At 35.2% G+C, this 13777-nt stretch overlaps 1 protein-coding gene across 11 annotated transcripts in view; it reads right to left on the reverse strand.

Moving 5' to 3' along the window:
• Window positions 1-13777, reverse strand: part of ERBIN (erbb2 interacting protein) — a 118436-nt gene that overhangs the window by 32000 nt on the left and 72659 nt on the right. For all 11 annotated transcript variants that reach the window (XM_061129662.1, XM_061129655.1, XM_061129665.1 and 8 more), the window contains exons 10-14: window positions 12491-12635; window positions 11133-11205; window positions 10720-10849; window positions 10293-10408; window positions 8753-8822 (exon numbers count right to left, since the gene is read on the reverse strand). In XM_061129662.1, coding sequence (XP_060985645.1) covers window positions 8753-8822; window positions 10293-10408; window positions 10720-10849; window positions 11133-11205; window positions 12491-12635 — 534 coding nt within the window. The remainder of the gene's footprint in view (window positions 1-8752; window positions 8823-10292; window positions 10409-10719; window positions 10850-11132; window positions 11206-12490; window positions 12636-13777) is intronic.

The raw sequence follows: 13777 nt of genomic DNA on the forward strand, positions 1-13777 counted from the left end.
TAATGGGTAATTCCATAGATATAAAAATGACACAGCCATACTTTTAGCCCAGTGATTTCTCAGTAGATGAGGAGTGGGTTGGAAGAAGGAAAGAAGTCTACTTAGGTGGACATATCAAAATTATCTGGGAGGGACTTCCCTGGTGGCCATGTAGTTAGGATGTTGGGCTTTCACTGCTATGGTTCAGTCCCAGGTTGGAGAACTGAGATCATGCAAGCTGTGTGGCATGGCAAAAAAAAAAAAAAAAAAACACAACTAAATTTAACTACAATTTCATGTAATTACACAGGGAGTTACATAAAAGACAAAGTTAAAAAAAAATTATCTGGAGGGGGAATTCTCCAGCAGTCCAGTGGTCAGGGTTCTGGGTTTGATCCTTGGTTGGGGAACATCACATGTTATGTGATGGACTAAATAAATAAATAATTTTTTAAAGGTGAAACTTATGTTAAAAAATTATGAGAGGCTTCTAAAAAACTAATCACACTCCTAAAAAAGTTCAAAAGTAACTGTGGCAATGGTTGTACAATTCTATGAATATATTAAAAACCTAAGAATTTTGCACTTTAGGTGAGCTGTGTAGTACGTGATTTATATTTCAATAAAGGCACTATAAGAAAACTAATCATCTTTTATTGAGAGCAAAGACAGAAAGAGATTGAGAACTATTTATTGAGCCTCTCCATTCCCTAAATACTTAACTCCAATGATCTATCTCATTTTGGATACTCATTCTACTCCTTTGTCATAATTTCTCTAACATAGCCTGTTAAATGTTCTTTCTCTGAAACCTAAAATTACTTGTTCAACAAGTATTTTCTAAGTGCCTCCTATATGCAAAGCACTATGATAGTCACTAGTATAGAGTGGTGAGCAAACCATCTTTACTGATTCTGCAGAGCTCACAATACACGAGAGGAGGGGCAGAGACAACAAAATGAATACGATACAGTAACGTCAGACCTAGGTAGAGAGGGCACAGGGCGCTAGGAAACACAAAGAAGGAGGTATCTGCTTACCAACATCTTGAGCGATGAGGAAGGCATTCCTCCAAGATGAGGGTGAGTAGACACTAACAGGTAAGAAAAGGGAGGAAGACTGCTCCAGGAGCACAGAACTCACTTGGGGAATGAGAATAAAGATGTGAGGGGAGGAGATAAAACTAGGCAATAACAAGAGTAAAGGGCCAGATGAGTTACAGTGTGGTTCTGAATGGAATTTGGGTGATATAAGACTGGGGCTGTGGCAACACTGGAGGAAGAGACCTCTTAGGAAGCTATCTCAATGATCTTAAGTCAACACCATCCAACAGAAATATAAAGAGATAAAAAATGAGACCCATAGATAATTTACAATTTTCTGGTAGCCACATGTTTCTAAAAAGAGATTAAATTCATTTTGACAATGTATTTAATCTAAACTTATTCAAAACACTGTCATTTTAATGTGTAATCAATAATAAAAATTGTTGATTGATTTTACACTCTGTTCATACTAAGTGCAGAAAATTTAGTGTGTATTTTACACTGATAGCACATCTCAATTTGGACTACTCACAATGACTACTGTTTTGGACAGTGCAGGTCTAACTGAACGATGATGGTGAACTCTATTTAAGGGAAGGAGGAGCAGGGATAAAGCAAAGCATAGAAACATCTGATATATTAGTATTTAATGGTTAAGCCTAGACAGAGTTTAGTGATTCACTGCACTGAAGTATAGGGAGACTCAGTAGTTAAGAATTACATTCTCAGATCTCTGTATCCAGCAAGTACTTTTTACTGACCTAGGGAACACTAGCAAAGAAAAAGATCTGAAGCAGAAGATGAAATGTTCAGCTTTAGGTTGGTTGAATTTGAGACATCTAAGGCGCAGTGTTAAACAGACAGTGAGTGTAAAGTTAAGGAAACAGAACTGAGTTGAAGACAATTATTAAGAATAATGATGATACAGTCAGTAAGTGGTATCTGTAGCTTATATGGTAAAGAATCTGCCTGCAACACAGGAGACCTGGGTTGATCCCTGGGCTGGGAAGATCCTTTGGAGAAGGGAATGGCTACCCACACCAGTACTCTTGCCTGGAGAATCCCATGGACAGAGGAGCCTGGTGGGCTACCGTCCATGGGATCACAGAGTCGAACATGACAGAGCCACTAACACTACTAAGAGAGTCAGTAACTGGTACAGAGAAAGTAAATAAAGCAGAGCCTAGAGCACCATGAGGGGCTTCAACGTATAAGATACTGGCAGAAAAAAATCCCTGAAAAGGAAACTAAGGAGTGCTCAGTCAAAAGACAATCAGCGAAAAAAAAAAAAAAAAAAAACCAAAAAAAAAAGGCAATCAGCAGAGCATGTAACATAGACTTCATGCAGATTCCTCACTTCATTGCTCCTACATACTTGCTCATCAATCCCACCAAGACTGTCACTCTCTTCAACTTTCAACTTTATCACTATCATTCTTTCCTGTCTTCGCTTCTCTTTTCATACCTCAACTTATCTCTTTATAACCACTTTCCTGCCAGTTACCAGACCTCCTTATTGCATTGGCCTTCTCTTGCACCTGGGTTGACAAAATGCAACCCAGAATTATTCCAACTGCATGCTTTCTCTATATCACACAGTTGAGCAAATTCGTATTAACAACAAGGTTGTGGTAAAAACTTCAACAGACTCCCAATGCTGCTTGAAAATTCTTCCAAACTTCCTAAATTGAATTTTGAAGAAGATAGCATCTTTGAAAAAAATTTTTAACAAAAATAGGATTCAAGAACTGCTAAGAGTTTGGAAAATGTTACGTTCTAAGAATTTTACCGTGAACATTTTTAGCCCTTCCTCTCACAAATGTCACATCCAAGATCCCTTCAAGAATGTAAGAATACCTGCCAGAGCTTTTGATTCCATCAGCTTCCACTCCAGTTATCCATCACTCTCTAATCCCAATCTCCATAGAGCCTCTTTCCAACAACTTATAAACAATGCTCTCTTACCTTGCCCCTAGTTACCAATTTCTTTCTGTTCTATTCCTTTTCTTTCTTATCCAACCTTCTTAAAAGACTAATCAATAACCATAGGCCTCCATTCAGTCATCTATTTATTCCTTAAACCACTTCAATCTGGTATTTGACATATACTTCTAAAACTGCATTAGCTATAGCCAAGGTAAGTGGCAAGATAGCTATGACTTGCCAAAATATAATTGATGTTTTTCAGACTTCATTTGAACTAACCTCTCATTAGATTTATCCTGTTGCAACTCCTTTCTTCAGGCCAGCTGCTTCATCCTTATCTTAAAATACACTATCATATAGTTCTCCTTCTACCTCTATAGCCACTCCTTCGAAGCCTAGTAACTTGTTTGCCACTTAAATGTTAGTATTCCACAGGATTAATCCACCCCTAACATTAAAAAGAGAAGGAAATGGCAACCCACTCCAGTATTCTCGCCTGGAGCATCCCAGAGACAGAGGAGCCTGGTGGACTGCCGTCTATGGGGTTGCACAGAGTCGGACACAACTGAAGCAACTTAGCAGCAGCAGCAACATTTAAAAAATAATCTGACAACAATCCCTTTTGAGAAAATAATAAAAAACTATGAAACCACTCCCAAGAACAAGTGATTAAGATGATGGGCTGTTATCTCTTGTCACACTACAAGTCTTCTATAAATTTTACAAATGAAAGGAATAAATATATAGCAGTACTATGAAAAAAGAAATTAGGTCTTCAAGAGTAATTTGAAGAAATCCTTGGAGGTTAAAAATTAAAAGAATGGAGAAACCAAGAGCACAGAAACCTTAGTTTAAAACAAGGTGGCAGGGGGTGGTCATGGTAGTGGTTCAAGGTCAAATTGTTCTCTGCATGTCTACTTGATATGCCAAAGGTACTTCAAACCCAATAAACCTTACTAGAACTTAATACCTTTATATAAAGATATTTCCTTCTCTTGTGGTTCTTAGTTATGGAATCAATATCCACCTAGTCACTCAGGGTACACCTCTGAGGCTGATCTTTGCCTTTACTCCTTTTCTTCTCACATATATGCATTTTCCACACATTCTACTAATGTGATGTTTAAAGTTACGTCCTAAATACAGTCTTTTCACTGGCTCTGTCATCACCACTTTACTTCAGCCAATATTTTCTGTTGACCTGAGTATGGCAATGGCCTTCAATAGGCCTTCCCATGGGCATCACCATTACTAAATCTTCCATAATGCAGGCCCCAAAGCCTTTCTAGTAGATCCATCTGACCATGTCACTTGCCTGCCTGTATGTTACACAGGTTCCTTATCTCCTATAGTAGTGCTGGCATGTATCCCGGGATCACTTCTCTTAAACTGATTCAGTTCAGTTCAGTCGCTTAGTTGTGTCCGACTGCGACCCCATGAATCACAGCACGCCAGGCCTCCATGTCCATCACCAAATCCTGGAGTCCACCCAAACCTATGTCCATTGTGTCGGTGATGCCATCCAGCCATCTCATCCTCTGTCGTCCCCTTCCCCTCCTGCCCTCAATCTTTTCCAGCATCAGGGTCTTTTCAAATGAGTCAGCTCTTTGTATCAGGTGGCCAAAGTATTGGAATTTCAGCTTCAGCATCAGTCCTTCCAATGAACATCCAGGACTGATCTCCTTCAGGATGGACTGGTTGGATCTCCTTGCAGTCCAAGGGACTCCCAAGAGTCTTCTCCAACACCACAGTTCAAAAGCATCAATTCTTCGGTGCTCAGCTTTCTTCACAGTCCAACTCTCACATCTATACATGACCACTGGAAAAACCATAGCCTTGACTAGACGGACCTTTGTTGGCAAAGTAATATCTCTGCTTTTTAATATGCTGTCTAGGTTGGTCATAACTTTTCTTCCAAGGAACAAGCATCTTTTACTTTCATGGCTGCAATCACCATCTGCAGTGATTTTGGAGCCCAGAAAAATAAAGTCTGACACTGTTTCCACTGTTTCCCCATCTATTTCCCATGAAGTGATGGGACCAGATGCCATGATCTGATTACATACATGAATAATTGATTATGACTATAATGACCAAACATTCAATTTGCCTGGGACATTCCTATTTTTACACTTACTATTCATTCTGACAATTATCACAGAGGACCCTTTCACTATCAAGTGTCCTAGTAAAGTCAATAAATTACACTGAACCTAAGCACAACAATTTTCCTCTGAGCCTAAATATGGCTTTAGAATCCTTTTAAAAATTATAATTTATCAAAGTTGACATGTAAAATTTTAAAAATCTATTTGTCATCCTTGAAATATAATGCAAGTTCCTTTGTATGGCATATAAGATCCTCCATGACCTGGTCTGTGTCTACCTCTGTGGCCTCATATCCAACTCTTCCACCTTACAGGTTATGCTCTAGTCATAAAACCACTTGTACAGACACTGATTACACTGCTTTACTAATAAGTGCTTAGGCTGCTGAAATTCCTTCTAACCAGAATACTCTTCCTCTTTCATCATTTAATACTACTACTCTCTTGAGAAGATGTATTCCTGTTTTAGGCACAGCAGGCATTTCCTCCTCTGGGAAACTGGCTATCCCCAAGTGAAGTGCCCCTTCTCTGATCCTGAAGCCTATCAAGTCTTTTACCATACCATATTAAAACAACTTTCTTAATATCCTTATTTGGCCCATCTTAGTTTGCCTGGCACAGAGTAGCTGTTCAATAAATGGTTCCTGAATAAGAATGACAAAATGAATGAGGAATGAACGATCAACTGTTCTGTTTGAACCTTCTAGAGACTTATGAAAGATTATGTTACTGCATGTACTGCCTATAGGTTTATATTCTTCATGGTCAGTGAAATGTCCAGAAGCAATTTATTTTCATAATTTATAATCAAACTACTTTCACATATTTTTCTCCCCTACATTTCATCCTTTTACATGGAAATGACTACCTCATACTGTAAGGGAGGTTTTATAGCTACATCACGTATGTTTTACTATTTATTACTTTGCTACACTAGGAAAAACAAAGCCCCATATCATCATAATTTTTACTTTAATCTACAAATGAGGTGCAAGAAGAGGTGAATGACAGAACACTGTAGACACTATGCTATTAATTTCACCTTAATAAGTCATCTGGCATAATTTTCTGGCATAGATTTATCCACAGCAGTTCTAATATATTAACAGTTCAGAGTCCTCAAGACCAAGAGCCATGTCTCATTCATACTATTGTAATAGGTACTTGAGCCAGAGCCCAGCAGATGTTTAAACGTTTTGTGAATCCAGCAGCTAAACTTCATATCAGACTTAAAATGTAAATATTCAAGTAAGAGAGATATATATATATACACACACACATGTATATATACATGAACTGACACATTTAATAGATGTAGTAATCACTTGTGTTCAAGTTCTAATGAAAACAAAAGTATCATTATTTTAATATTTCTTTCTCTAATTTGTAGAACAAATAGATATACAGACTGATTCATAAGTGTGGAGCGATATCAACATAAGGTTTTTAAGATATTATTAAGAGTTAGGGCAAAAGGGTTTCTTAGTTAAGAAGTTTAGAGAATTCTGAAATATAGACAAGATGGTTTCTTTACTATCAGAACACATCAGGGTTGCTAACATAATCCAAAAGAGGGATATAACATGTCTCCCAAGCGAATTTGATGATGGAATTTAGGACTATCTATTTATATGAGACTTGTGTATCTAAACCTTGTGTTTTCCCTGGGAAAACACAGCTTTAGATAAATTATAAAGTATTGCTCAAACACAAAGCTGTAACTTATTAAAGTGATCAGTAAATGTTATATTGTTTTGTTTAAAAACATTTACTAGCAAGAAATACTTGAGAATAGATACAGAAAAAATGGTTCCCTCATAATTACAGATGAGGTAGTCCTTATTCTTTTCTTTTTGATCAGAACCTACAATCCATTATTATGGTGACATTATACAAGAGATTTCTTATCCATTAAAACAAGCTTAACAACAGTCTACACAATGAAACTTAGCTAGGCTACTAAGATATGTTCATTGCCCCAACCTTCTTTCTTTCCATGCACTATAATACACTTAAATCAAAATTTAACCCCCACCATTTCACTAAAACTATTACTCCTCAGCATCAGTAATTACTTCTGTCTTAACAAACCCAATGGCTAATTAGCAGTCCTCATATACCTAACTCATCAACAACGTCTGACTAAGTTGATCTTTCCTGAAGCACTTTCTTCATATGTCTCTCTAGATAACACATTCTCTTGTTGGCTGGTGGTTTTTATTTTCTTTCTGGGATCCCTTTCATTCCTGAGTTCAATGTTTGACCTTCTTCTCTATTTCTCTAGTAACTGAATGCACTTCCATGGTATAAAATTCCCTTTGCACAATCCTGACTCCCAAATTTTATCTCCAGCCAATACTTGAGTTGCAATTATAGACACTCAACTAATGACTTGACGTTCATAAAATCAAACTATTAAGTTTATCCCCAAACTTACTCCTCTCCCATCTTTCCTATCTCAGAAAATGGCAACTCCAATATTGTACTTCGTTAGGTTAAAAACCTAAAAGTCATACTGTTTCAGTTCTTTCTCTGAAGTTCCACATTGAGTCCATCAGTAAGTCCCTCTGGCAACAGCTTTCTTAAAAATGCATCCCAAATCGGAGCTCTCCTCACAATCTCCACTCTTATCCTATTAGGTGAAATCCAGCAACATGTCCTTCTAAACTAACTGCAATAGCTTTCTTATTTAACTTTTGCTTCCAATACAGAATATCCCACCCTCACCCTCAGCACCCACAGTCCATTCTTCACAAAGCAGCCAGAATGATCTTTTAAAAATGTAAATCATATCTCATTATTTCCTGGAATGAAATACTTCAACAGATTTCTTTCTACCTCAGGGTGAAACCCCAAGGGATTAGTATGCCTACAAGGTCCCAGGGGACCTAACCTCAGTCTCCCTCCCCAGATCTAACTGTATACGTCTCTCCCTTGCTCACTACACTCCAGTCCTCTGGCCTTTCATCTGTTCCTCGGTCACACTGAGCTCATTCCAGTATTGGCATCTTTATTCTTAGTAGTCTTTAAATGCACCCCTCACCCAACTCACATTGTGGCTCACTCTTAATTTCATTTGAGAAACTGCTCTACTGTTCCCTTCTTCAGACAGGTATTTCCTAAATCATTCGATTTAAAATAGTATATTTACTCCAACCTTGCTACTTTTCCAACGCCTAGCAAACTCTTTCTCTGTAGTTCTGAAATATTATTACTTAGTTATTAATTTGTCTCGAGTGCTTCCCATGAGAATGTAAACTCAATGAGAATGTAAGAAGATTCTATCTGCTTCATCAGTTTAACTCCGGCTCCCAGAGTCATTCACGTTCTACTATAAGTTTTCAATAAATGTCAAAGAAAAGTTCAAGGAACAACTCTTAATTCGTTAGAAATACTTCTCTAAGGTTTGTCAAATTGTTTGATTAGAAATATAATTTAAATTATCAAATGTATACAGATATAAACCACAGAGAGTCTCTATAAAAACATTAAAATTTAGGGAGGATTTTGTCCTAATCTACCTTTTTACAGATTTAGGAGAAGTCAGGCCAAAAAGGACTTCATAATCTACACATATTTCACAAAAATGATCTGCATCTGTATGTTTTTACATGTGTATCAGATTAGAACTACTCTTAAATAGTCCTAAATAAATGAGAATGCATAATCAATTTACAAAATCAGAATGCCTACCTGATTATCTGAGAGCCACATAGCAGTCAATTGCTGTAGCTTTGTAAAGCTAAAGGGCAAATTTTTTAATCTGTGGGAAAAAATGCAAACAAAAATTAAACTTTAAAAATGAGAAACGTTAAAATGAGAACTGGATCTAATGGTCTTCTAAATAATGCTATGTTATTGCATATGAAAATAGGAGAAAAACATTTAATTCAGGAGAAAATCAATTATCGGTCTTTGAATAGGACATAATACTATCCAATTTTATAAGAATTAATTTTAAAAATACAAATCTTCCATTGAGTCAATTTGATTGGGGGGGGGGGAATTGGATAATTTAATAACCTCAAAAAAATTACCTAGGAAAATCTAGCAACTATCCATACTTTAATGCAAAGGCAAGGACAAATTAAACAATGTTTCATAAAATTGATTTGGATGTTTTATTTGCATTTAGAGAGAACAAATTGCTATAGGAACCACTCTTAATAAGAGTTTATGTTATAAATATGGCACTCTTTTTATTTCACTGTGAGCCAGCACTTCCATATGCAAGACTATTTTAACATTATAATGAGTGAAAATTGAGTAATGGAGATATTTAGTAGAATGCTAACTTGACCCTGTTTAAAACAAAATGACTACTTAAACTTTCCATCTTATGTTTATCTATTCTTCTATACCTAATTTCAAAGGAACCTAGGGAATCTAGGTCTCTGAAACTCAAGGTGTTGGAACTTAGGGCTCTAGTTTTAGGGTATAAAGTATGAGCTGAAAGAATTTAATTTTAAAAGGGATTTAGTTTAAAACCACACTGCATAGCTATAATTAACAATTTAAAAGGAGGAAGGTGTGAACAGTCTGAATACCCTAGTCAGAAAACCAAGTTTACACTAAAAGCTCTCTTTTATAAGCAATGTGAATCACCTTAAATCTGAGCCTTAATTTTCTCCCCTCCATAAAATGGGAATACCTGTTTTATTATTAGGGCTGTTTTGAGTATTTTTAAGATACAACAAAAACAAAACATAAAAATGCTCTACAAAAAAAAAAAAAAAAAAAATGCTCTACAAATATTCTTTTACCACTATTAGCCTCTTTACACCAGAAAAAATTATAGACATTTGTTCTTAACTTAAACACTGCTTCAATTTAGCATCCCTAGTGATCTATTTGCTTTGTACCTTGGCTGTGTTGTCCAAACTATTTGAGTGGGTGTCTAGTCACATGTCTGCCCAGATTAATACAAGGAGCAGGTAAGATTAAAAGCTGCTTTGTTCAACAGCTGTATTAAAGCAAAAATCTGACTTTAGGAATAAAAATGGCTATCATAAGATGATTAAGACTATACAGCAAAAGTCAACATAAAATAAACCATAACAACCACTGTATGATAATTAACATCAGGTAAAATTAGTCTTCCAAATGAAAATTCTACACAAAACCCAAAACTACATATGCAAAGAAAAACATGTATTAGATTTTCTATCACATATAATGGAACTTTAATTTTATCCAATAGATGTCTTCTATAAGCCATTACACTGTTACAAACCTATTGTCACTCAAATTAATGACTTTTAATTTCTGCATATCACCCATTTCCTCTGGAAGTGTCTCAAGTTTATTAGAATGGAGAAATAGCACAGTTATATTTTTCCAACTTCCAATCTGAAAGAGAAACAGAGAATTATTGATTAAAACTTTAGCCTACTGCTTAATAAATGTAAGTGAAGTATCATTTTCAAAAGTAATAAAAGTACTCTTCTCATGTATAAAAGTAATTACAGTTTTCCTTTTCAATTGTTGACTTTCACATATGAATAAAAGTATTAGCAAATCAATATAACTAATTATTATCCAGAAAATACATAACTTAGTTACATAATTATCTCTGAAAGAAACTAAAGAAAACCACACTGGACACCTATAATTAATAATTAGAAAAAATAAAAATTCAAAATAAAGTGTAAATACAGTACCTCTGGGGGTAACTGTTGTAAGTAATTATGATCCGCAGCAAAGGTTCTTATATTAGTAAGCTGCCCAATAGATGAAGGCAAAGCTTCAAGTTCATTGAAGCTACAATCCAGTTCTTCTATTGATACTAACCTTTAATTAAAAAAGAAAACACATATTTTAACAAAAAATTTCCTGTATATAATCCAAAACTCAAGAACATATGACCGTTTGAACTTGACTTTAACAAATCTAGAAGAAAATCTATTTCTACTAAGCTAAAGTTCACATGTAGAAAAACTGGCCTATCTTGTTTATAAATAAACCCAACCTGCAGCCAATTGCTTATTTAAATGTTTTTAGAATCTCCTATTGATGTTAACAATTATCTGAAAAATTAAAATCTTCTAGTTCTTTTAACACACAAAAATCTTACCCTCCTATAGAGTCTGGTAGATACATTAACTGATTTTCATCTACTTTAAGAGTTGTTACATTCTTCAATGAACCTATTAAGGGAAGAAATAATAAACAATTTTTCATCTTGAACTAGAAGTCAATCAACAGTCAAGTGAGCCACATATTACATTTGACATGAATCATAAAGAACTTTTAAAAAGCCAAGCTATCTAATAGAAACACCACCCCAACCCTATCATCTCTCCATGCCCTTACCCAGCATTTACAATTTTCACATACGTATTCTCTCTTAACATTAGTGTATACTTATCCATTTAGGCCTCACTAAAATGTAAGCTTCATAAAGAATATGTACTTTTTGTCTCCACTGCTCACTGTTGTAGCCATGCTCCTTGAAACAATTCTGTGACATCACATTGAGGATACACAGCACAAACTTATGGTATCAAAGATTAAAGAAGTGGTAGTCCTAAGGGAGTTTTCTTAAGAGTTTAACAAGCTATTCTGCATACTTTAAGTGTACTAAATCCTAAAACAATAAAAATGGAGTTTAATTTAAAATAAAAAGTGTTGGAAAAATTATAGTAGATTTGCAAAACACAACCTGAGCTATAACAGTTATGTAATTCAACTGAAAAATATGTAAAAATATTTCTGATTTTTATATTCAAACATCATGAAGATGCCAATATGTAAGTTTTTGGTTTTTGATAATTCAATTCCCTTGATGCACCACCAGATAAGTAACTACATAAATACAGCTGACCCTTGAACAACACAGGTTTGAAGTATATGGATCCACTTACATGTATGTGAACTTTTTTCACTTTACTACTACAGTACTACCTGACCCACAGTTGGTTGAATACAGAGATGCAGAACCATGGATAGGGAGGAAGTAAATGTGAATACAAAAGTACATTTATAAACTATATGAGATTTTCCCACTGCAGAAGGTTGGCCCCCTAACCACCATCATTGCTGAAGGGTCAACCGTATAATTTTCAAAGGATTTTGCTCATCTGGCTGTCTTCCTGTAAGTATAAAATGAAGTTAAGATAGGAAAAAGTTAGTAGGTAAGGGCCATAATCAAGAGTTAAAGCGAATTTGGGTCAATTAATCTTTTTTAAAGAATTCAAACTTTATTACAGTGATAAAAATGGTATTTCCTTAAAAACAGTAATGTCAACAAAAGAGTAAACTGAGAAACTGATCACAACAGGAAAAATTCAAATAGGATCTGTGACTTCAGAATACAGTAAAACTATCTTATAAATAAAATTTGATATATGGAAGCTTTGAATCAAGCAATGGCAATAAGTTTCTCAGATTGTATACTAGTTTTAATCACATGAATTAGAAATCAATACAAACCAATAGTCTCTGGCAGTTGTTGAAGTGAATTGCTTGATAACAGGAGATCTTGAAGGTTTTCACATCCTGAAATTCCTTCTTCAACCATCTCAATATTATTTTTAGAAATATCCAAATATGTGAGCTGTTTCAAACTACCAATAAACTGTAAGTTAAAAAAAAAGGAAATCTAAGGACTCTGTCAATAGCAGTTTGTGGAAAGTTTAGATAAGAAACTTAGCGACAAATTATAATTTATAATTAAATGTTTATATGAGAGGATTCATAATTTTTAATGCCATTAGTGATATAGTCAGTAAAAGCTAAGAGCCCCTACTATTTTAGCCTAGCAGAGTGACAAGTACATAATTTTCTTTGGGAATTTAGTTGCCCACCATTTGCAAGGGAGTTAGCACATATGGGGATTCATATGGCTTTAGGTCTGAGAATGAACACAATTGTCAGCTGCTAAAATAGCCTATTTCAACAATTCCCTGGGCAAAATGAAACAGGATATAAGCTCAACTGCAACCCCTGGGAAGGACATGCTCCATGACATTAGAAAGAGACTTAAAGTTGACCCTTGAACAACACAGAACTTCACAGACCCATTTACACATGGATTTTTTTCAACAGTATATACTACAGTACTCCATTGTAGTTGGTTCAATCTGTAGATGCAGAACATCAGACCCTGAGGAGGAATCCTTGTTATGAAGGAATTTCAAATAGGGAAAGGTGATTATAAATTACACACACACAGATTATACACACACAGATTTTTTTCACTGTGTTGGTGCCCCTAATCCCTGAGTTGTACACAAGTCAACTGTGTTTTACAAAAATTTATTATAGAAATATAAAAATTTTAATCAAGAATGTGTTGACAAACCCAATCAAAAAATGCGTGGAAGATCTCAATAGACATTTCTCCAAAGAAGTCATACAGATGGTTAAAAGGCATATGAAAAGACGCCTGACATCATTAATTATCAGAGAAATGAAAATGAAAATTACAATGAGTATCACCTCACATACAGTCAGAATGGCCATCATTAAAAAAAAATCTATAAATAATAAATGCTGGAAAAGGTGTGGAGAAAAGGGAGCCCTTATACACTGCTGATGGAAATGTAAATTGGTACAACCATTATGGAGAACACTATGGAGGTTCCTTAAAATACTAAATATAGAACTACAATATGATCCAGCAATCCCACTCCTGGGCATATATCTGGAGAAAACCACAATTCAAAAAGATACATGCACCCCAAACTTTACTGCACTATTTACAATAGCCAAGACATG

Source organism: Dama dama, chromosome 25, assembly GCF_033118175.1.
Source record: "Dama dama isolate Ldn47 chromosome 25, ASM3311817v1, whole genome shotgun sequence".
Lineage (NCBI taxonomy): Eukaryota > Metazoa > Chordata > Mammalia > Artiodactyla > Cervidae > Dama > Dama dama.